The sequence below is a fragment of the Narcine bancroftii genome, chromosome 12, assembly GCF_036971445.1.
Source record: "Narcine bancroftii isolate sNarBan1 chromosome 12, sNarBan1.hap1, whole genome shotgun sequence".
Classification (NCBI taxonomy): Eukaryota; Metazoa; Chordata; class Chondrichthyes; order Torpediniformes; family Narcinidae; genus Narcine; species Narcine bancroftii.
This window is the reverse complement of record NC_091480.1, coordinates 20,042,645-20,064,436: the sequence shown is the minus strand read 5'-3', so window position 1 is coordinate 20,064,436 and position 21,792 is coordinate 20,042,645. Positions and strand designations below refer to the sequence as shown.

The window sequence follows — 21,792 nt, the reverse complement described above, 5'->3', positions numbered from 1 at the left end:
CATTGTGTGAAGGTGCAAGTGAAACACAAAAGTCTGCAAACACAGTGAGGTGATGGAAATACTTCACTGTGTGAGTGCTAAGTGCGGTTGAGCAATCTATTATGATGTGCACAAAGCCCTGGATGGCCAAACGGTGATGCATAGCGTCCTTCGCACATCATCTGGATTCAAGTACTGTTTCTCTGAAGCTTCAAACAAAACTGCCAGAAATCACCGTTGAATGAGCAGGCAAGATGATAAAAGCCAAACTTTTGGAGGGATGTTAACAATGAAGGAAGTCATTTGTCCCACCACTCCTGTCCTTGGTTTCAAATGGGGCTAAAACGTGAGGAAATCATTTTGCTTCAAAGCAATTTTCCAAATACAGTTACTTCCTGAACTAAAAATATATAAACTGTCTACTTCATAATATCAACTGCAGTTCAAAGTAAATATAAGAGCTTTGAGCAGAGGGCCAGGTTCTATAATTCCATCTAGTCTATTCTTCTTGTGGAAACTCTCACATCGCAACCAACACTCCATCAGGAGCTGAATAAAATCATGTCCATTGTTATTTTAAGCCCTTTGCCACTCTTTTATTTTTACTGACACATAGCCCAGCCTCAGCAGGCTGTTTCCCAGTCCACATGCCCTGCCTCATCTCCTCATCTCTACACAGAATAATTTCCCACTGCTGGCTTAGGTCCATATTAATCTTGGTATTGCTGGGTTTCATAAAGGCAAAAACTGTTATCTTGAGCAACAGAAAACTCCTGCAAGAAATAAACCTTGCATTTCATTCATAAGATTTATGCCACAGATGAAATGTTTAATAAAGGAACTTAATTCATAATATTCTTAAATAAAACTCCAAAGCCAATTCCAGTTCCAATTTATGTTGGGAAAGCTTTCAAAGTGCATTCAATAGTTATTAACTGCTGGTGGGTAGGGTGGATTTTCCCACCATCCAGGATCAATAGGCTCCATCCACCTGTACTTTTCATTGCCTGGTTGCACTGTCCAAATTCAGACTGATTGCACTGTCTGGCATTGATTCAAAGCCTGATCGCTCTAATAGTGTTTGAACTATTTTCTTGGATCTATGAGCTTTGGCTTCCCTTCCCCATAGCGACTTGAATAGGAACTGAACCAGGTACTGAATAAAGATCAATAAGGGAGATTGCTGGACGGTTATGGCCAATATCTCGGTACCCTCAATAAAGTTCACATGTACTTAATTCCCCACTGTTGTACCTGATGGGGTAGTCAGCAGCGCTCAAGTTGATGAAGAAGTCCCAGGACCAGTCCTTCATTTCCAGAAGATCCCGCATGCTCTGCAGGTACATAGTCAGCAAACTGGCTCCTCCCCAGATGGTAGCCATCCGCCAAGGTGTGACCCGCACATTTGGATAATGGCCTGCAAACTTCAATACTTGTCGGTGGAGATAGTTTGATCGCTTAAAGGAAAATAGAAACGTGATTAATGGAACAATGATCTGCCCCTATGCTCTGAATTTCATCATCATGGACATATGAAGTGCAAAGGCTTTCTGTTTTCCTTATTGGACCTTACCTTGTCCACATGAATGTAGTAGTAGTGGTGCTTGTGATAAATTGCCTTGAACAGGCGCTTCAGCTGACGCGAGGCTCTCCCATGAACAACCAAAACAAAGGCAATTCTGACGGGGTTTGGCGGCGGGCCATCCAAGGAGTCGTCCTCTGGCTGAATAGTATTGGTAGCTTTCCCTGTTGGTAACAATTAATCATTGGAAAATTAGAGAAACACCCATGCAAATGTTGCATTAAGTCTTCAAGAGTTCCCCGCCCCCCGGAGAATAATTTACAAAAATACCCCGGCATAAGCAAGATAAACTAGCAGGGCCATGAATAATCCTCCCAATTCAAAAGTAACCCAAGCCACTTGGATACTACACAATGAATCCACCTAACACTGTAAATGTAACCAAAAATCAACAGTGGTTTGATTTTTCAAAAAGTACGATAGGAAGATACAGATTCTCAGTGAATTTACCATTTGTATTCTAGCACATCTGATTTTGGTTTCTTATCAAATTAAAGGATAGATAGGGCATGGTGTAAAATGGGCTGATTCATTATGGGCCCATTTTAAGTTCCCAGTCCAGTCAATCTCACCTAATCAGTCATGTTATTTCCAGCTTCAGACCTGGTGGATTATCAAATAGTGGGATTCTATCGTTCAATTAGTTATGGATATGCAGCATTACCTGCTTCTGAAATCTTTGGTCTTGCTTCTGCATGGAAGCCACGGTAGAGGATGGCAGTATGTTAAATCTTGAATTTAGACAAACAGCAAGCCCTTTTGGCACCACAGCCCATGAGCAACAGCCCCTGGTATTTTTTGAAAGGTGGGAGGAGGAAACCCACGCAGACACGGGGAGAACGTATAAACTCCTTGCAGGCAGGGTGGGATTCAAACCCCGGTCCCAATCGCTGGTGCTGTAAATGTTCCACTAACCGCCACGCCAACCGCACCACCCTTTGTGATGGAGTGACAATGTAAAGTTTGAATTCTGATTAATGCGTTATATCAATAAATTTGTTTTATTCTTTACCCCATATCCTCTCCTGCTATGCCAGAAGATTTCTTTATCAACTTCTGCTGACAGTCAGTCATGATGCATATTAGGAAAAATAGATCGTATACCTCTGAGTTCAAGAATCGCGGATGAAAAGTCATGCGGTGCACTGATGCTCACATTAAAAGATGCCTAATAATGCTTAGGAATTGCGACCCTTGACTACTCAAATAGAAGGAGCATTCGGGACCCTCGGGTCCATGCATAAAACCTCTGCATATATGACAGAAGGAGCACCTCACAAACTAAAACAGTCGGCGCCTCCCACTCTGTCCAAGGAAGATGGTGCAGTTCCCCAAGTTTACCTCATCAGTCATCTTGAACCCACAAAGCCAGACAGAAAGTTAGTCATTCTCGGATCAAAGAGAATACTGAAGAAAACCACACACCATCATGAATCATCTCCAGGAAGGGAGAAACAGAGAATAAAGCTGACTAATGGACTACTGAATAGTCATTTACTTTGGCAATGGTTTTGGACCATCAGAAAGAGCTCAAGTGGTGAGTCTTCCCAATTACAGTATGTGCTCTCAGATTGCCCTTTTATGTGCATTCAAAATGCCTGTGGGCTTTTTCAAATCAATGATAACATTAATAGAAGGAAGAGGAGGAAATTTAGACATTTAGATATACAGCACTGAAACAGGGCCTTCTGGCTCACAAGTGCTTGCCACCTAATTACATCTAATTGACCATGACCCCGGTATGTTTTGAAGGGTGGGAGGAACCTGGAGCACCTGGACGAAACCCATGGAAACCCAGGGAGAATGTACCAACTCCTTGCAGCAGCACCAGATTCTAACCTGGGTCGCTGGCACCGTAACAGTCTTGTGCTAACCGCCTCGCTAACCATGATTAGTTATTATTAAGTTATTTTCTGTTCTATAATATCATGGCTGGATGTGTATTTGATTCCTCCAGTTCCCAAAGTTTCTGACAATTTGCTGTCCTCACCTTTACTAACACTCAAAATTGATCCCATGTAGTAAAATCATCCTTCTAAATTCTAGTCAATTGACTTCAGTCAATATTACAAACACAAAGCTGGAGAAACACATCTGGTCAAATAGTGTACTTTATATAGCAAAAATAAAGGTACATAACCAAAGTTTCGGGCTTGAGCTCTACATCATACCTTGATGGTTAGGGCTCAAGGCCAAAACATTGGTTATGTATCTTTATTTTTGCTTTGGAAGACTACACAAAAGAGTCTGGAAAAACAACCAACTGAAAAACCTCACAAAGATAAACGTATACAGAGCCGTTGTCATACCCACACTCCTGTTCGGCTCCGAATCATGGGTCCTCTACCGGCATCACCTACGGCTCCTAGAACGCTTCCACCAGCGTTGTCTCCGCTCCATCCTCAACATTCATTGGAGCGCTTTCATCCCTAACGTCGAAGTACTCGAGATGGCAGAGGTCGACAGCATCGAGTCCACGCTGCTGAAGATCCAGCTGCGCTGGGTGGGTCACGTCTCCAGAATGGAGGACCATCGCCTTCCCAAGATCGTGTTATATGGCGAGCTCTCCACTGGCCACCGTGACAGAGGTGCACCAAAGAAAAGGTACAAGGACTGCCTAAAGAAATCTCTTGGTGCCTGCCACATTGACCACCGCCAGTGGGCTGATCTCGCCTCAAACCATGCATCTTGGCGCCTCACAGTTTGGCGGGCAGCAACCTCCTTTGAAGAAGACCGCAGAGCCCACCTCACTGACAAAAGGCAAAGGAGGAAAAACCCAACACCCAACCCCAACCAACCAATTTTTCCCTGCCACCGCTGCAACCGTGTCTGCCTGTCCCGCATCGGACTTGTCAGCCACAAACGAGCCTGCAGCTGACGTGGACATTTACCCCCTCCATAAATCTTCGTCCGCGAAGCCAAGCCAAAGAAGAAGATAAAGCACACTGTTTGACCACATGAGTTTCTCCAGCCTTGTGTTTTTACTTCAGCCACAGTGTTTGCAGATTTTCATGTTTGACTTCTTACTTCAATTGATATACAGCAAGCTCAACTACCATCAAAAAACTGTAGACAAACATTGGCAGCTCCAAAACAAACACTGAGCAGCTTTTGTCAAAAACATTAAATTGGCAGGTCTATAATAATGAATCTTATTTGGTCTTTGATTGGAATCATTCTGAAACAAAGGTTCCAAAACACTACATTTTAACAGTTGATTCTGTAAAATCCACACAAATAACTGACGATTGCAATTTCTTATGTCAGAGGTGTCAATTGTTGACAACTCCGGAGATGAGACATCAAGTCTTTCATTAGCCTTGGAGGTGGTTAAAAATCATGGTTTCTCAATTAATCTCAAATTTTCCTGAAGGTGCTTTCCCAAGAGATGCTTGTGTTCCAAATGCTGCTTTACTCAGGAAATTACTTTGTTTTATTGAATCGCTAAAAGCCCAAATGAAATAGAGGTGGATTTCCAGCCACCAAAGTTTTTCAGGCAATTCTCAACTGCTGGCCTATCGCTGGATTCAGTATCAGTCTGTATAAGGACCCATTACTCACAAATTTCCTTAGCCATGATACTCTACTGTACATTCCACAGACTCTTTCTAATGTATAGATTCTCCTTAAAACCTACTGATTTGAAAATACAAGCCTTCCCCCTTAAAACTCTTTGCTTCTTTCAGTGTCAGGCTTTGCTAATACTCCTGTGCAGCACCTTCGAATGTTGCACTGTGTGAAGGTACAATGCATTAAACACAAAAATCTGCAAACACTATGACTAGAGTAAAAACATACCAAAATGCTGGAGGAACTCAGCCGGTATCCTCAGCATCTATAAAAAGCAGAGGTATTTGGGCCTGAACTCCTCGAGGAATAAGTAGGCTGAGCCAGGGGCAGGAAATCTCAGAAAGTCTCAGAATTCTGACAGTGCCAGGTGGGGGAGGAATCCAGACCAACAAAAGCTGTTAATTGGATTTGATAAGGGACATTAAAAATGTATCACATTTGTGCTAAAGGAGACAGAATGGAGAGACAGAGATAGGGAAACGAGACAAGGGAAGAGAGAGGGGAGTTTAACGAAAGCCAGAGAAGTCAATATTAATGCCATCCACTTAGAGAGTGCCCAATTGGAAGATGAGCTGTTGTTCCTCCAATTTGAGGGTGGTCTCAGTCCAGTAGTGCATGAGAACTTGGACAGAGATATCAGGCAGGAATGGGGGGGGGGGGGGGGGGGAGAGAATGGAAATGGTTGCCACTGGGATATCCCCGCCATTGAAATGGACAGGACGAAGGAACTGAATGAACCAATCTCCTAATCTGTGTCCAGTCTCCCCGATGTGGAGGAGACCACAATGGGAGCACAAGTGAAGTTTGATTCACTTGGAATGACAGTTTGGGGCCTCAAATAGTGGTGAGGGAGGAGGTGTGGGTGCAAGTGTAGCATTTCCTGAGATCACAGGGGAAGTACCAAGGCAGTGTTGGAAGAGAGGAGTGGATGAGGGAAGGTTTGACAAGGGAGTCATGAAGGGAGTGGTTCCTGCTGAAGATGTGTCTGGTGGTGGGATAATGTAGTAGTTGATGGACATGGCGAATGCGCAGGCTCGTGGGGTGGTAGGTGAGGACAAGGGAAATCCTGTCCTTGTTGCGTGTGAGGGCAGAAGGGGCCTGTTGGAGGATATGCAGGTGAGGGTTGAGTTGATGGTAGTAGAAGGGGAAGCTGTGTTTTTGAAGATGGAAGTCTTCAAAGATGATCTCACATGGAAGACCCTGAACTGAGAGTAGATGTGACGGAGAGAAAGGAATTGAAAGGAATAGAATCCTTAAGGGGACAGTGTGTGAAGAGGTGTAATCGAGGTAACTGTGGGAGTTGTACAAAATGTCTGTCGAGAGTTTGTCTACCGAGATGGAGACAGAGAGATTGAGAAAAGGGAGAGTGTTGCTAGAGATGGACCAAGTGGATTTGAGGTTAGGATGGAAGATGGCAGCAAAGTGGATAAAGTTGATAAGCTGATCATGGGTACATGAGGCAGCGCCAAAAGGGTTGTTCATTGAAGCAGAGGAGGAGTTGCCTTTGTAGGCTTGTAGCATGGATTGCTCCATGTAGCCAACAAAAAGGCAGGCATAGCTGGGGCCCATATGAATACTAATAGCTACCCCTTTGACTGAGAGAAAGGGGAATGAGTCAAAGGAGAAGTTATTGAGGGTGAGGACAATTTCTGCCAGCCGGAGGAGGGTGTTGGTGGAGGGGGACTGGTTGGGTCTGTTGCATACAAGTAATTATTTACATTTCCTACATGTATTGGCTCTGTTGTGCAAACTAGGACAAAGGATGGCACAGTTAGCGTAGCAGTTAGTGCAACGCTGTTAATTATTGGGACCGAGGTTTAAATCGTGCACTGTCGGTAAGGAGTTTGTATGTTCTCTCAGTGTCTGTGTGGGTTTCCTCTGGGAGCTCCAGTTGTTGGTAATTGTGAGGCATGGGCTCGTGGGCCGAAAGGGCCTGATACCATGCTGTATGTTTGAATTTATTTAAAAAATTTTTTTTTAATTATAAGCAAAGAAAACTCTCTACCCCCCCAGCACTTTCCCCATCTCTACCCATTTCATCCACAGGATTTAAATCAAAATCTCTACTCCACAGGACTTTCAGCTGTTGCCAACACATTGCTTCCACCTACAGATGAATGACGTAGTCCATGTATTTCGTAGTATCAATCGTACTCCTCTCTTGGGCCAAAATGTAACAGCTTAAGGCTGGCAATTTCCCCTATGTGCCTGCTTTTGGAGAGATCTGTTAAACGATTAAAAAGCAAACAGATATTGTTGTGGCCACAGTACTGGGATGCTGAACAAACATAATAGTTTATTTCCCTTCTTGAAAAAAACTAGTTATTTCAGAAAGCATAAATTGAGAAAGCCCTATAACCTTGAATTTTTGTTCAGTTAGCAGGAGTACTATTGTAGAGCCTGACATGACTCCTCCATCTAATCTCCGGAGAAATAAACCTGAGGGAAACTGGTGGCAGTGTTTGCACATCAGTGACACTATTAAATTACAAGACAACCATATCAATGCAAGAAACCACAAAGAAATGTGGTTGTGATTTAGCAAGACCAATGACTCAGGTTAGTGTCTATGACGATCAATTATTGATCACTAGCCTTTCATTCTTGCAGTTTCCAGAAGCACCACAAATCTTTACCTACTCCTTGATGGTAAAGCTCCTTGGATGTAGGCTGTAGAAACAAATTCATGAGGTTGCTGTGCTGACTGGAAAAGCCTACAGATGACACATTTTAACCATTTCACCTCCCCCACGGTAAATATAGACGAGTCATGAGTGTGAACCGAGTGACGAACTATCAATGTAAAACTGGCTCTTTGGCTTAAGTTCTCACTGCCTGTAGACTTGCACTATGACCATATCAACAGGTGAAAGTTGCTGCTTAATTTAATTTTTAAAATTTAGACATACCACATGATAACAAGCCCTTCCAGCCCACGAGCCCATGCCGCTCAACCTACAAGCCCTGAAAATTTTGAAGGGTGGGAGGAAACCAGAGCAGACAAAGGGGGAATGTACAACTCCTTAGATGGCACCATATTTGACACTGGTGGCTGGTACTGAAATAGCATTGCACTAACTACCTCGCTAACCGTGCTTAATTTGATCATTAAGAAACTATGATGTGAGTGTTGACTCTGTTGGAATGCTCTCACAATATTACCCGAGCTACAAGCGTAAATTACAAGGTGGCACTGTTGTATACCAGGACGTGTGCAAGAAAATGTATTGGTTCATAATTGGTTGCCAAAAGACCAACACAGTTAATGGTGCTCGGCTTTATTGGTGAGAAGCTGTCCCAGCATTTTCTTTCTCATGAAGGTTTTTCTCAGAAACTGGGAGCACTGAGCCATCATGGCTTTTCCCTTTGAAGAGAGCATGAAGTTAGTGAGCTCATCCAGAAGAGATGTATTGCAGTTAGCAACACAACCTTGTTTCACCTTATAGCTGGGTCCAGAATGGTTTTTATGCCTTCCCAGACTAAATCTGAATCTCCTGTCTCTTAAAAGTCACAGATTTAGTCTTCAACTGTTTGCAGATCTCTTGGTTCAATCATGTCTGCAGTTTAGGATTCACCCTGGTTATCTTAGTCGGTAAACACTCGTCCATTCGTTTAATGACAAACTTGGTAACCACTGTGGCATATTCATTCAGATCTACCACTGAGTCCGCGAATATGGTTCAGCCACCCACTCTAGAGTCATGAAACTGCTTCTCTGCCTTCCCAGACTAGCTCTGTACAGACTTCACTTCCAGCTCTGAGCTCTTTAGTTTTGAACATTATATTTTATTGCCCAGAAGCCATTGTGACTGTGTGATGGAGATAATGGTAAACAAAGGCAGAACCATCCTGAAGTGTTGAATCAGGTGAGCTACAAGGGGTGTGATATCTTTGACCACCAGACCCAATGAAATAAAAGTCAAACCAGGAAGTTTAACTGGAACTTGGCTGGATGTTTTATTCAAACAAATACAAGAATTTGGGTCAATCAGTTCAAACCTGAAGTTTCCCATTTTTAATTGTGTCCTCTCTGAAAGGTGGTAAATCAGAACTGATTTTTCATATATCAACATTTAAGCATTAACTTTAGTTGTAGATGGAAATAGAAAGGGCCCACAGAGCATTAGCTCCGAAACCACAGACGCATCAAAAACCAAGATCCATCTTAGTAAAATTTTTGAGATACACGACAAGAGAAAATATACTGGAACGGGCAAGGAATAAAATTAGAGAAGATAATAAACCATTGGAATACAAGGGTCAAAAAATATTTTTTACCCAGACATAAGTTTTGAACTCTTAAAGAGGAGGAAAGAATTTAATACAGCGAAATCAACTTTATGGAAAAAAGTTAACAAATTCATATGAAGACATCCAGCCGTGCTTAAAATATTTATACCCGGGGAGTAAAACAGACTGTTCTCGGATCCAGAGAAAGTGCAAGAACTCACAGAACGTTTGCAGGACAGGAGAAGAGATGAAGAGATGTAACAAGAATGAAAAACGGCGATAAAGTATATATAAAGATGTAAAAGCAATGTATATGTAAAGAACTAAAGAGGGAAAAGAGAAGGGAAGGAAGGGAGTAAGGGGGAAAAAAAGAAGAGAGAGAGAGAGCTTTGTTATAGGTGTTAAAAAAGTGTTTTCTGGAGAGGGCTGGGTGGAGGGGGAATAACCGTCACTGCAAAATTAATTGACGCTGCGAACAAGATCGCAATCCAAATGAAAAGGGGAGTTGTGGTTGCCCGGCAAGGGGTATGGGGCAACTCAGAGAGGGGGGGAACTTTTGGGGTTAAGGTATTAGTGGATGTGGGAACTGTGGGGGTACATTATGTCTTAAATGTGTTGTCATACATTAAGTGTAATAAGAGAAAACTAAGAGATGAAAATGGGGAAAAGGGGGATGGAAGTGGCGAAGAGGTGTATGCAAGATATAAGATGGCCATGTTGAACTATATAACTATAAACATTAATGAATACATAACCAAATTAAAAGGAAGATGCTACTAAATTTATTGAAGAAGGAAAAAATAGATATAGCATTTGTGCAGGAAACACATCTAACTGAAGCGGAACATAAAAAATTAAAGAGAGAATGGGTAGGACATGTAACTACAGCATCCTATAATTCAAAAGCTAGAGGTGTAGCCATACTAGTTAACAAAAATGTACCAATCAAAATGGAGGAGGAAATAATAGATCCGGCAGGGAGATATGCAATGATAAAGTGTCAGATATACTCAGAATTTTGGAACTTGCTCAATATATATGCACCTAACGAGGAGGTTCAAAAGTTTATGCAGGATATTTTTTTAAAGATTGCAGACACACAAGGAAATATATTGTTAAGAGGGGATTTTAACCTTAATTTGGACCCAATGCTAGATAAGACTGGACAAAAGACAAGTAAAAAGAATAAAGTAGCCAAATTTATGGTTAAATCAATGCAGGAAATGAAACTTATGGATATATGGAGGAGGCAACACCCAAGAGAGAAGGAATTTTCATATTATTCGAGTAGGCACAAAACTTACTCAAGGATTGATATGTTTTTGTTGTCAGCCCATATTCAAGGGAGAGTTAGGAAAACTGAATATAAAGCTAGATTACTATCAGATCATTTGCCCCTGTTATTGGCAATAGAACTGGAGGACATTCCACCAAGAACATATAGATGGAGGTTAAACTCCATGCTACTTAAAAGACAGGAATTTAGTGAGTTTATTGAATGCCAAATTAAAACATATTTTGAAATAAACACAGGATCAGTGAAAGACAAATTTATATTATGGGACGCAATGAAAGCCTTCATTAGAGGGCAGGTAATAAGTAATGTGACTAAGATGAAAAAGGATTACAATCGGGAAATAGAGCAGTTGGAAAGGGAGATAATAAGTACAGAAAAGGAATTAGTAAAAAGGGATAATATAATGAAATGGAGAGAATTGCCGGACAAAAAAATTAAATACAAAACATTACAAATGTATAAGGTGGAGAAGAACATAATGTAAACAAAGCAAACTGCGAGAAAAAACACACAAAATATTAGCCTGGCAACTTAAAACAGAACAAGCTAAAAGAAGAATTAGGACAAACAAATTACATATAATCCAACAGAGATTAATGAAAATTTTAAGGAATTTTATGAACAATTGTATCAAACTGAGAACGAGGGGAAAGATGATAAAATAGAGGAATTTTTAGCTAAAATTGAACTACCGAAATTGCAAGAAGAGGAACAAAACAAACTTAATAAAACCATTTGAAATAGATATATTAAAATAGCTGCCGAACAATAAAACGCATGGAGAGGATGGATTTCCAACAGAATTTTATAAAACATTTTAAGAGTTATTAATTCCTCCTCTCCTGGAAGTAATGAACCAGATAGAAGAAACACAAAACTTGTCAGATTCATGTAAGACAGCAATAATTACAGTAATACCAAAGACATGGAAGGATCCATTAATACCAGCATCATATAGACCAATATCTCTACTTAACTCAGACTATAAAATAATAGAAAAATTATTAGCAAACAGATTGGCTGACTGTGTACCAAAAATAGTAAAACTAGATCCAACTGGATTTATTAAGAAAAGACGAACAGCGGATAATGTCTGCAAACTTATTAATCTAATCCACGCAGTTCAAAGAAATAAGAAACCAACAGTGGCTGTTGCTCTAGACACAGAAAAAGCCTTTGACAGAGTAGAGTGGAACTACTTATTTAAAGTATTACAGAAGTTCAATCTACCAGAAAAATATATAAATTGGATTAAAGCATTATGTAAAGGACCACTGGCGAAGGTAACAGTAAGTATGTATCAAGTCAGTTTAAATTAAGTAGGTCAACTAGACAGGGATGTCCACTATCCCCCTCATCGTTCGCCTTAGCAATAAAACCTTTGGCAGAACTGATAAGAATAGAAAATAAAATAAAAGGGATAAAAATATAGGAGGAGGAGTATAAAATCAGCTTATTTGCAGGTGACATCAAATTATACCTAACAGAACCAGAGGTATACGTAAAAGAATTACATAAGAAATTGAAGGAATATGGAGAAACATCAGGGTACACGATCAACGCAAATAAAAGTGAAGTGATGCCAATGAGTAATGTGGAATATACAGAATTTTAAATAGAATCACTATTTAAATGGCAAGCGCAAGCAATCTGATACCTAGGGATCAGGTTAGATAATAACTTAAGCCACTTGTACAAACTAAATTATCAGCCACTAATAAAGAAATTGCAGGAAGACTTAGAACATTGGAAAGAATTACCACTAACGTTGATAGGGAGGGTAAACTGCATTAAAATGAACATGTTCCCAAAGATACAATACTTATTTCAAACATTACCAATTCCCTTAACAGAAAAATTCCTTAAGGAAGTAAAGAGAATAATAAGGAAATTCTTGTGGAAAGAGAGGAATCCAAGGGTAGCGTTAGATAAATTAGCAGAGAAGTATAATCAAGGTGGTTTACAGTTACCAAATTTTAGAAATTATTATAGAGGCTCACAATTAAGGTATTTATCAGATTTTTACCAGACAAGGGAAAAACCAGACTGGACTAAGATTGAACTAGATAAATAGGGGAAAAGGTACCGGAACATACACTTTATAAGTGGGATGAAAAGCAGGTGCAATATAAAAACTCACCAGTACTGCATCATTTACATTTACTTAATACATGGAAGAAGATTCACTTAGAAAGGAAAAAAACGAATGATCAAAAACCAAAATTACTACTGACGCAAAATCTGCTAATCCCTTTTACAATAGACAACCTTTCCTTTAGAGAATGGGAGAGAAAAGGAATCAAAAGAATAGAAAACTGTTTTGCAGACACTCAAGGAAATATATTGTTAGGAGGGGATTTTAACCTTAATTTGGACCCAATGCTAGATATCAGTTGAAGAACAGTTGAAGTATAAATATGGAATAACTCATGGTACAATGTTTGCATATCATCAATTGAAAGCTTATTTAAATGATAAATTGGGAAACAGCTTGAGATTACCTGAAGGAAGCAGCTTTGAATACGTGATTACAGACACAATGATAATCAAAAGATTTATAACAAACATGTACATTAAGCTGCAAGATAAGGAAAATGAAATAAACTATAAAGCTAAGCAGAAGTGGGAAAATGATCTAAACAAAGATAAAAAATGAAGTATGGGAAAAGTTATGTTCTGGAATTATGAAGAATACAATAAACACAAGGTTATGCATGATACAGTAGAATTGGTTATACAGGGTATATAATCACTCCTCAAAAATTAAAAAAATGGGATTCAACATTATCGGATCCATGTTTTCGCTGTAAGACGGAAATGGGAACAACATTACATGCAACTTGGGCATGTATGAAAGTGAATACGTTTTGGGAAGAATTAAATCAGATACTAAATAAAATTACAAAAAATAACATACCAAAAAAAAACAGAGATATTTCTTTTAAGTAACATTAGAAGTAGAGAATTAGGCTTCAAATTGGATAAAGTGCAAAAAAAAAAATTCATTATGATAGCTTTAGCAATAGCAAAAAAATGTAAAATGTCAACTTGGAAAATGGAAGAAAGCATGGTACATGGAAATGAATAAATGTATTCCATTGGAAAAAATAACATATAATTTAAAAAATAAAGTCACAATGTTTGAACAAATTTGGGAACCATACATGGAACATATCAGAGAGAGCTTGCCTACGACCTCCATCCCCTAAAATGAGAATGAAAATGATAAGAAGACAAAACGAAAAGATTCAGTGTGTAATGAATAGATGACGCATTTTTCTTGTTTATTTTCCTTTGTCTGAAAATATTGTTTTATGGTTTCATTGTATTGTATATGTTGAATATTTATGGGATTTGGAGGGGGGTGAGTAGAGGGGAGAGTGGGAAAGGGGGGGTGGGGAAAAAAGGGGAGAAAAGACCACTGTGTAAATTTAATGAGATACATTTGTACATATTTTGGTTGATATGGTGAAATAAAAATTTATTTAATAAAACTTTAGTTGTAAAACTCTCTACCATAAACACTTGTTTTTTTTAAATATATTGATCGTTACTCATTTTAACTTGTCCACAGACTGTAGCACTTTTATAATGCCATTCATCAGGAAAAATTTAGCAAGCTATTAAGTCCCTTTATACCTCTTGGTAGCCTTGCTCCAAGATGATCTTCAGTGTGATCATTTGAATCTAAATCGCACAGCACCTACTAAGCACCTGCGATTTGATCCAATTTCTAGGGAATAAAGTCAAAACCAATAATTTTTGAGACGCACAGCACAGTAACAGGCCCTTCCGGCCCATGAGTCTATGCTGCCCAAATACCCCAATTAACCTACAACCCCCATACGTTTTGAAAGGGTGGGAGGAAACTGGAGTGCCCGAGGGAAACCCACACAGACATGGGGAGAACGTGCAAACTCCTTACAGACAGCGACAGATTCGAACCCTTATCATTGCCACTGAAATAGCATGTGCTAACCAATAACACATTTTATTTTAATCAAGAAATATCTCAGATAGCCAAAAGGTTTCTGGAGAATGTTGACATTAAGTTATTTTTGCAATACTAGAAAGGATCTTCATTGACCATTTTTATTCTTGATTGATCCCTGTGTTTGTTTAGTTAGTTCCCTTTTTCTTCAGTTCTGATTATCATGCATACTTACATTTTAAAAATAATTTGTGAGGAATGTCACTTTGATAAATTCTGATGAATATGTGCCCTAAATATTGACTTTTTGAAATACTGTGGTGAGTTATGTCTTGATGGATGTGGAAATTATAGTGAATTATCGGGAAATGAGTTTAAGTGGAACATTCGTCAATGCCAAATATTTACATTTCATTCAAATGGCTGTATGGAGTAAAGGATAAGCAAGATTTACAAAAATGTTGCCTGGATTTCAGCATCTGGAATACAAGGAGAGATTGAGAAAATTAGGTCTTTATTCCTTAGAACGTAGAAGGCTTAGAGGGGATTTGATAGAGGTGTTTAAGATAATGAGAGGGATAGATAGAGTTGATGTGGAAAGGCTTTTCCCATTGAGAATAGGAGCGATGAATACAAGAGGTCATGGGTTGAGAGTCGACGGGCAAAGGTTTAGGAGTAACATGAGGGGAACTTCTTTACTCAGAGAGTGGTTACTGTGTGGAATGGGCTTCTGGGAAAGGTGGTGGAGGCAGGGTCAATTTTGTCATTTAAGAAAGAGTTGGGTAAGTATATGGATGGGAGGGGGATGGAGGGATATGGGCAGAATGCTGGTAAGTGGGATTAGAGGAGGGTACTTGGATCAATGCAGACTAGAAGGGCCAAATTGGCCTGTTTCCGTGCTGTAATTGTTATATGGTTATATGATTATATGAAGAGAAGGTCGATCACACTGGCCTATAGCTCATCAACATAAACCTTCCTCAAGTCCTTCTTCTGAATCTAAAGATATAATTGCACTCATAAAGATAAAATGCAACAATCACTTTGCCAAATTCAATGAGGTAAATAAATAGCAAGGATTTCCTTATTCAACTGGCATATTACTGGTTCAGTTATTCTTCTGACAATTGTGACCTGTTGTGATCTGTCAAAATAAGCTCACCCTGTTAAATAAACTAGAAACATTCATGAGATGACCACAGATAACTGGAGCCAAATGTTAGACCAGTGGTTCTCAACCTTTTTCTTCCCACTCACATACCACTTAAGTATTCCCTATGCCATAAATGTTCTGTGATTAGTAAGAGATTGCTTAAGGTGGTATGTGGGTGGAAAGAAAAAGTTTGAAAACCACTGTCTTAATCGTACTTAATTGACTCGTTATGTGCAGGGTTTCATAACTCCAAAGGAAAATGGGCCAATGACAATTTTTCTCAAGCAAAATATTTCCGTAACAATTGAGTCTACAGCAGCGATTCTCACCCTTCCCTTCCCACTCACATACCACCTTAACTGATCCCTTACTAATCACAGAGCACTGATGGCGTAGGGATTACTTAAAAGTGGGATGTGAGTGGAAAGCAAAAAGGTTGAGAACCACTGTGTTAGAAATTCACTCCATTATGACCACGTTGGCTATTTGACAGAGATGACTAATAATTAATTCTATTCCACCGCCCTTTCCCCACAACACTCATGGTATGGTTAGCACAATGCTGTTAGAATCCCACGCTGTCTGTGAGAAATTTGCATGTTCTCCGTGTCTGCGTGGGTTTTCCCTGGGGAATCTGTTTTCCTCCCACCCTTCAAAACGTATCAGGGATTGTAGGTCAATTAAGTGTAATTGGGCGGCACGGGCTTGTGAGCCGTAAGGGCCTGTTACCATGCTGTATGTCTCAATTGAAAATTTAAATTAAAAAAAAAATTTTGAAGTACTTTTCCATTTGCTTTTTTCAAAATTGCAACTGAATCTGCTTCCACTATCCCTGAAATCAGGGCATGTCATTCAAACTCACTGTGTGAAAATAACTTCATCATCTCTGGGTTTCTTATTTTGTTAATTAGCTTAAATTGTTATCCTCCGGTTATCCATTTCCCTGTCACTGTAAACATTTGTCCGTATCAATTCTATCAAAAGCCCTTGTAATTTTATACACCTTTTTCAGAAAAGACCACAATCATTCGATCACATTCACGAACAAATATCAAAAGCCCATTATTACCCATGCAACTATAGCCAAGGCAGCAGAATTGGCATGAGTCCAGCTCAGTGGTTTTCAAACTTTTTCTTTCCACACACATACAGCCTTAAGTCATCCCTATTCCATGGGTGCCCTGTGATTACTAAGGGATGACTTAAAGTGGTATGTGGTGGAAAGAAAAAATTGGAAAATCACCGCCCTAAAATTACCTACCAATCTACCAGTTGCACATAATTAGCCTTTGAGTTAAGATGATTCTGAACTGCAGGCTTTCACTGCATGTATTCAGAGAACATGTTCAGTGAGCAGCAGGGCACACGTGTAGGACTTGGCAAAGTTGTGACATGATGAGTATTTACATGTTTTTATTAATAAAAATAAACTTCTCTCTGGCATATTTTCCTTGTTTAGTGACCAGCTCATTAATTTAGATTTAATTGTTACAGCTTTTCCATCATTGGAATGGGAAGGAGTTCCAACAGATGACAATACCTGGATTATATCTTTCCTGTTTTGTTTGAGGTCTGGTACTACTAACACCTTCAATGCAGTTCAAGCTCCCTGGAAATTATCTCTCTCACTGGTGACAATCAATCCTCGTCAATCTTGCAGCGTTAACTGAGACTGGATTTCTTGTATCAGAATGATTTATAATGGGTTGCGTGTAATTAAAGATAAATTAATTCTGCCCATTTAATGTGCATGGGGGTTAAGGGCAGCACTCTTTTTAAAATGAAGCAGATTAAAGGAAATGAAAATAAAATGGTTTCAATCAGTGCTTCTCAACCTTTTTTCATTCCATTCAGATATCACTTTAAATAATCCCGATGCTGTCATTGATCTGTGATTAGTAAGGCAGTATGTGAGTGGGATGGGAAGGTTGAGAATCACTGCTCTAGACCCAATTGTTACTGAAATGTTTTGCTTGAGAAAAATTGTCATTGGCCCACTTCCTTTGGAGTGATGAAATGGTGCACATAACAAGTCAATTAGGTACAATTAAAACAGTGGTTTTCATACTTTTTCTTTCCACCCAAATACCGCCTTAAGCAATCTCTCACTAATCACAGAACACCTATGGCATAGGCAATACTTTAAGTGGTATGTGAGTGGAAAGAAAAAGGATGAGAGCCACTGGTTTAGAGCAGTAGTTCTCAACCTTTTACTTTCCACTGTCTTTAAGCTTGTTGGTTTCACATTTGAGCCTTCTCTGTGATGGGTGGAGAGAGAAGAGAGTGTCACGATTCCTTCACTGTCATGTAATAGTACAAAACATGTAATATTACACAGAATTGCCTTCTGCCTGCTGTCAGGCAAAGAGTCACCATTAGTGACGCCCAGCATCTCTTACAGTACGAGAGAAAGAGAAGCAAAAGAGAGTCCCTTCAGAGATACTATTGTCTGTGGATTCATATCTAATGCCCCTGCAGCCTGTACAGCTGTACAAACTCCTGTTTCATCCATCAGCAACCTGAGCTTCACATCCAAACCTCCAACATGTTTGGGAAGCCATCGGAGCTCTTCTTGCCCTCTCGAATCTTGGCTCCAATACTTGATTCCCATGACCCAGTGTCCACCCCTTGCGGATATCACGTCACCTGCAGCCTGTGTGGGTCCCTCAGCCACTGAGTCCCTCGCTGGTCCACCGCCATGGTCATGGACCTGTAGGGTCGTCTCTTAAGCATCTCGTTTTCAACAGCGGAGTGCTCTCCCTATTTAATGGTGCCCTGCGCTGGCCCGCTGCCCCCCTGAGTCTGCAACCCCTCATAGCCGCTGCCGAGTACTGGCACCACCATCTTGGTCATAGACCCGTGATTGCAGGATAACACCATCGGCTCTTATAACAAGCCGTTTAATGCCCGTACAGAGCTGCTGGCACTGGGACCAGGTGGATGAATCCTTCAGAGTAGGGCTGTGTCTCTGCTCTCCCAGGCCCACACCAGTAACAGCGCTGCTGTTACAGTAGCTCCGGAAGCACCACAATTTTGCGCTGGGGTGTGATGAACCCTTCAGTATGTTGGCTGCCTTTCCTCGGCAGGAAGAGATGCAGATGGACTCCACAGAAGAAAGGCAAATTTGTATGATGTTCTGAGCTGCATTCACCGCCTTCTGCAGCTTCTTCCAATCTTGAGGAGAGCCGCTCCCATAGTACACAGGGATGATAGACTTTGGATGATGCACCTGTAAAAGTTGTTGAGGGATGGGGGTTATGCTGTACTTCCATAGCTTTCTGAGAGAGGCATTGGTGTGCTTTCTTAACCATTGCATCAATGTGCTTGGTCCAGGTCAGATCACTGGAAATGCTTATTCCTAGAAGCTATATACTTGTTCCAAATTCAGCGCCATTGACATGGACAGGGTGTGCTCTCAACACCCTCTCCTGAAGTCTATAATCAGCTGCTTCATCTTCTTGACTTTGAGAGAGAAGTTGTTATCTTGGCACAATGCCACTAGACACCTAATATCTTCCCCATTTGATAAGTGGAGTTGAAATGGTATTTGCTGAACAGTTGTGGGTGAAGAGGGAGTAGGAGATTCAGTGCACGTCCTTGAGGAGCCCCAATCCTGAGTGTGATCATGGAGGAGATATTGTTATCATCTTCAATGATTGCAGTCTGTCAGAAATCAAGGATCGGGTTTTGGTGTGGGGTGGGGGGAGGGATGGACTGAGCCCCAGATCCCCAATTTGGGTTAAAACACAATGGAGAATAATTCACCAAATAAAATTTAAAAATTATGGGAATAAGATCCTCACCTTTCATTTTCAGATATTACATAGGATTCTATTTTAAAATTAGTAAATTCATCTTCTTTATGTGCCCGACATTCACTTTTGCAATTTAAGGTAGTACATTAAGCTTACTTTTCTAAAGTTCAATTGGCTAAATTTTTCTCTAACATTTCCTCAAAATGTGATAGATGTAAGACTGGTCTTGTTCCTCTCTTTTCCAATTTTTGGGAGGATATCTTTCATACCTTATCTTTAGTTCTCAATGTGAATCTGATACCTAATCCTATAATCACTCTTTTTGGTTCTATTAAGACAACTGATTTGAATTTAATTATGTCTCAATCCCATGTAGTCTCTTTTGCTTCTCTTATTGCTAGACGTTCAATACAGATGAGATGGAAAGATACGGTCACTCCTACTCAATGGTAATCCGATATGAATGCATGACTAACTTTGAAATAAATCAAATGCTCTTCTACTGTAATGGATTTAAATTTTCTAAGATTATGGAGTCCTTTTAGTAACTATTTTTGTAATTTATAAGATCACTGGTGAGTTTGTAATTTTTTTTTAAATGGTAGTTAAATTATATATACTTACCAGATAACTTCAGATGGGAAGGGGATAGAATTTGTAGCATGGTATAATATTTACTTTTTAAAAATCTTTTTCTATTAGCCATACGTTGTAACTGTTTAAGTGTTTACAACTTTTCTGTCTGTTTGACTGTTAAGTTATTGAATTTATATATAATAGTTTAATTTTTCTTATGTAATGATTTTTATTCTGTATATTCCTTTTTATATATTACTTTTGATTAATGGCTTTTACTTGTGTAGTATTTCTGTAAAATCCAATAAAAATATTGAAAAAGAAAGAATACACAGTGGAGAAACTCAGCTGGTCAAACAATGTACTTACTTTATGTTGCAAAGATAAAGATACGTAACCAATGTTTCGGGCTTGAGCCCTTCATTGAAGTATGAAGCCATCAGACCTTGATGAAGGGCTCAAGCCCAAAACGTTTGTTATTTATCTTTATCTTTACACAAAGTACCCTGTTTGTGATCAGCCAAGTTTCTCCAGCATTGTGTTTCTACTTCACTCACCGTGTCTGCAGACTTTCATGTTTCATTCCCCAAGTTTGGGAATGAGTTTGCTAGAGAGTATAGTATTAAAGTTAGAGCTGTAGTCAAAATTAAGTAAGCATGGAGTCCATGTATTCCAGGGCTGAGTTGGGTGGGGGGGGGGGGGGGGTGTTGGGGGGAGATGGGTCTGCCATGGATCTTTTTGGACAGTAGACAAATTGAAATGGGTCTAGGCTGGTGGGCTAGATTGGACCATACAAAAACACAATAACGTGTATGTGAATACTCTCCAATTGATATCCAGGGTTGAGGAGATTCTGGGTGTGATTTTCCAGTCAGCGCACAAGACAGAACCATATGTGGGGATACTTGTTTCACCATGGAGCCACTCCAAATACGCTCTGATGTCCTTTGTGGGGCCCCTGACTCTCCTTTGCATCTTTACATGTGCAATGTTGCTCATTTACTGAAGGTGGAAGACAGGCACTTGCACAAATGAAGCCTTGTGGCATCTCAACATGAATCTGCAACAGAAAAGTGATGCAGTGGACAGTGTCCTTTGGTAAGTCTGAAGAGGGAGCTGTTGTATACATTTCCATTGTGAACAAAGTGAACATGAGTGAAATACACTGGGGAACTTTAACCAAGACCACAATTAGCACCAACCTATTTTTGCTTTTCCCTTTGTGCAGTTACTGATCCAGATTTCTCCAATGCAACCTAATCATTTTATATTCTTCCAATGGAATATAAGGAACAATGGAAGGGATCCAAATTTATTGTCTATTGCCAATTACCTTGGATCCGAAGGGTTTGCTTATCATTTAAGAAAACAGTTCATGACTAACCATATTATGTCCTTCAGGTCAGACTTAAGAAGGAGAGCAAATCTCCTTTTGGAAAGGGAGAAAACTTTTTTTTACGATTATCCAATAGTTTCATGGTTTCTGTTATTTTTTAAAAATTCTGATTATTAATTAACTGAATTTGAACTCTACAATGTTCATGGTGTGACTCATGTCTCCTGTCTCGCTTCTCTGGGTTACTCGTCTGGCTAGGTAACTGCCTTTCTCCTGTGTGCCTACAACATTTTGCTGTTCAATCATCTTTTCAATTTAGCAAGGGAGTCAGAATCAGTGACCATAATTCCAATGGTTCTCTTCGGATTCTACAGGCACAAGCC

General features: G+C 39.8%; 1 protein-coding gene across 1 annotated transcript in view; it reads right to left on the bottom strand.

The window, feature by feature from the left end:
- xylt1 (xylosyltransferase I) overlaps positions 1 to 21,792 on the bottom strand; it is a 235,230-nt gene that overhangs the window by 87,070 nt on the left and 126,368 nt on the right. The window contains exons 3-4 of the mRNA XM_069906589.1: positions 1,553 to 1,725; positions 1,234 to 1,436 (exon numbers count right to left, since the gene is read on the bottom strand). Of these exons, the coding sequence (XP_069762690.1) occupies positions 1,234 to 1,436; positions 1,553 to 1,725 (376 nt within the window). The remainder of the gene's footprint in view (positions 1 to 1,233; positions 1,437 to 1,552; positions 1,726 to 21,792) is intronic.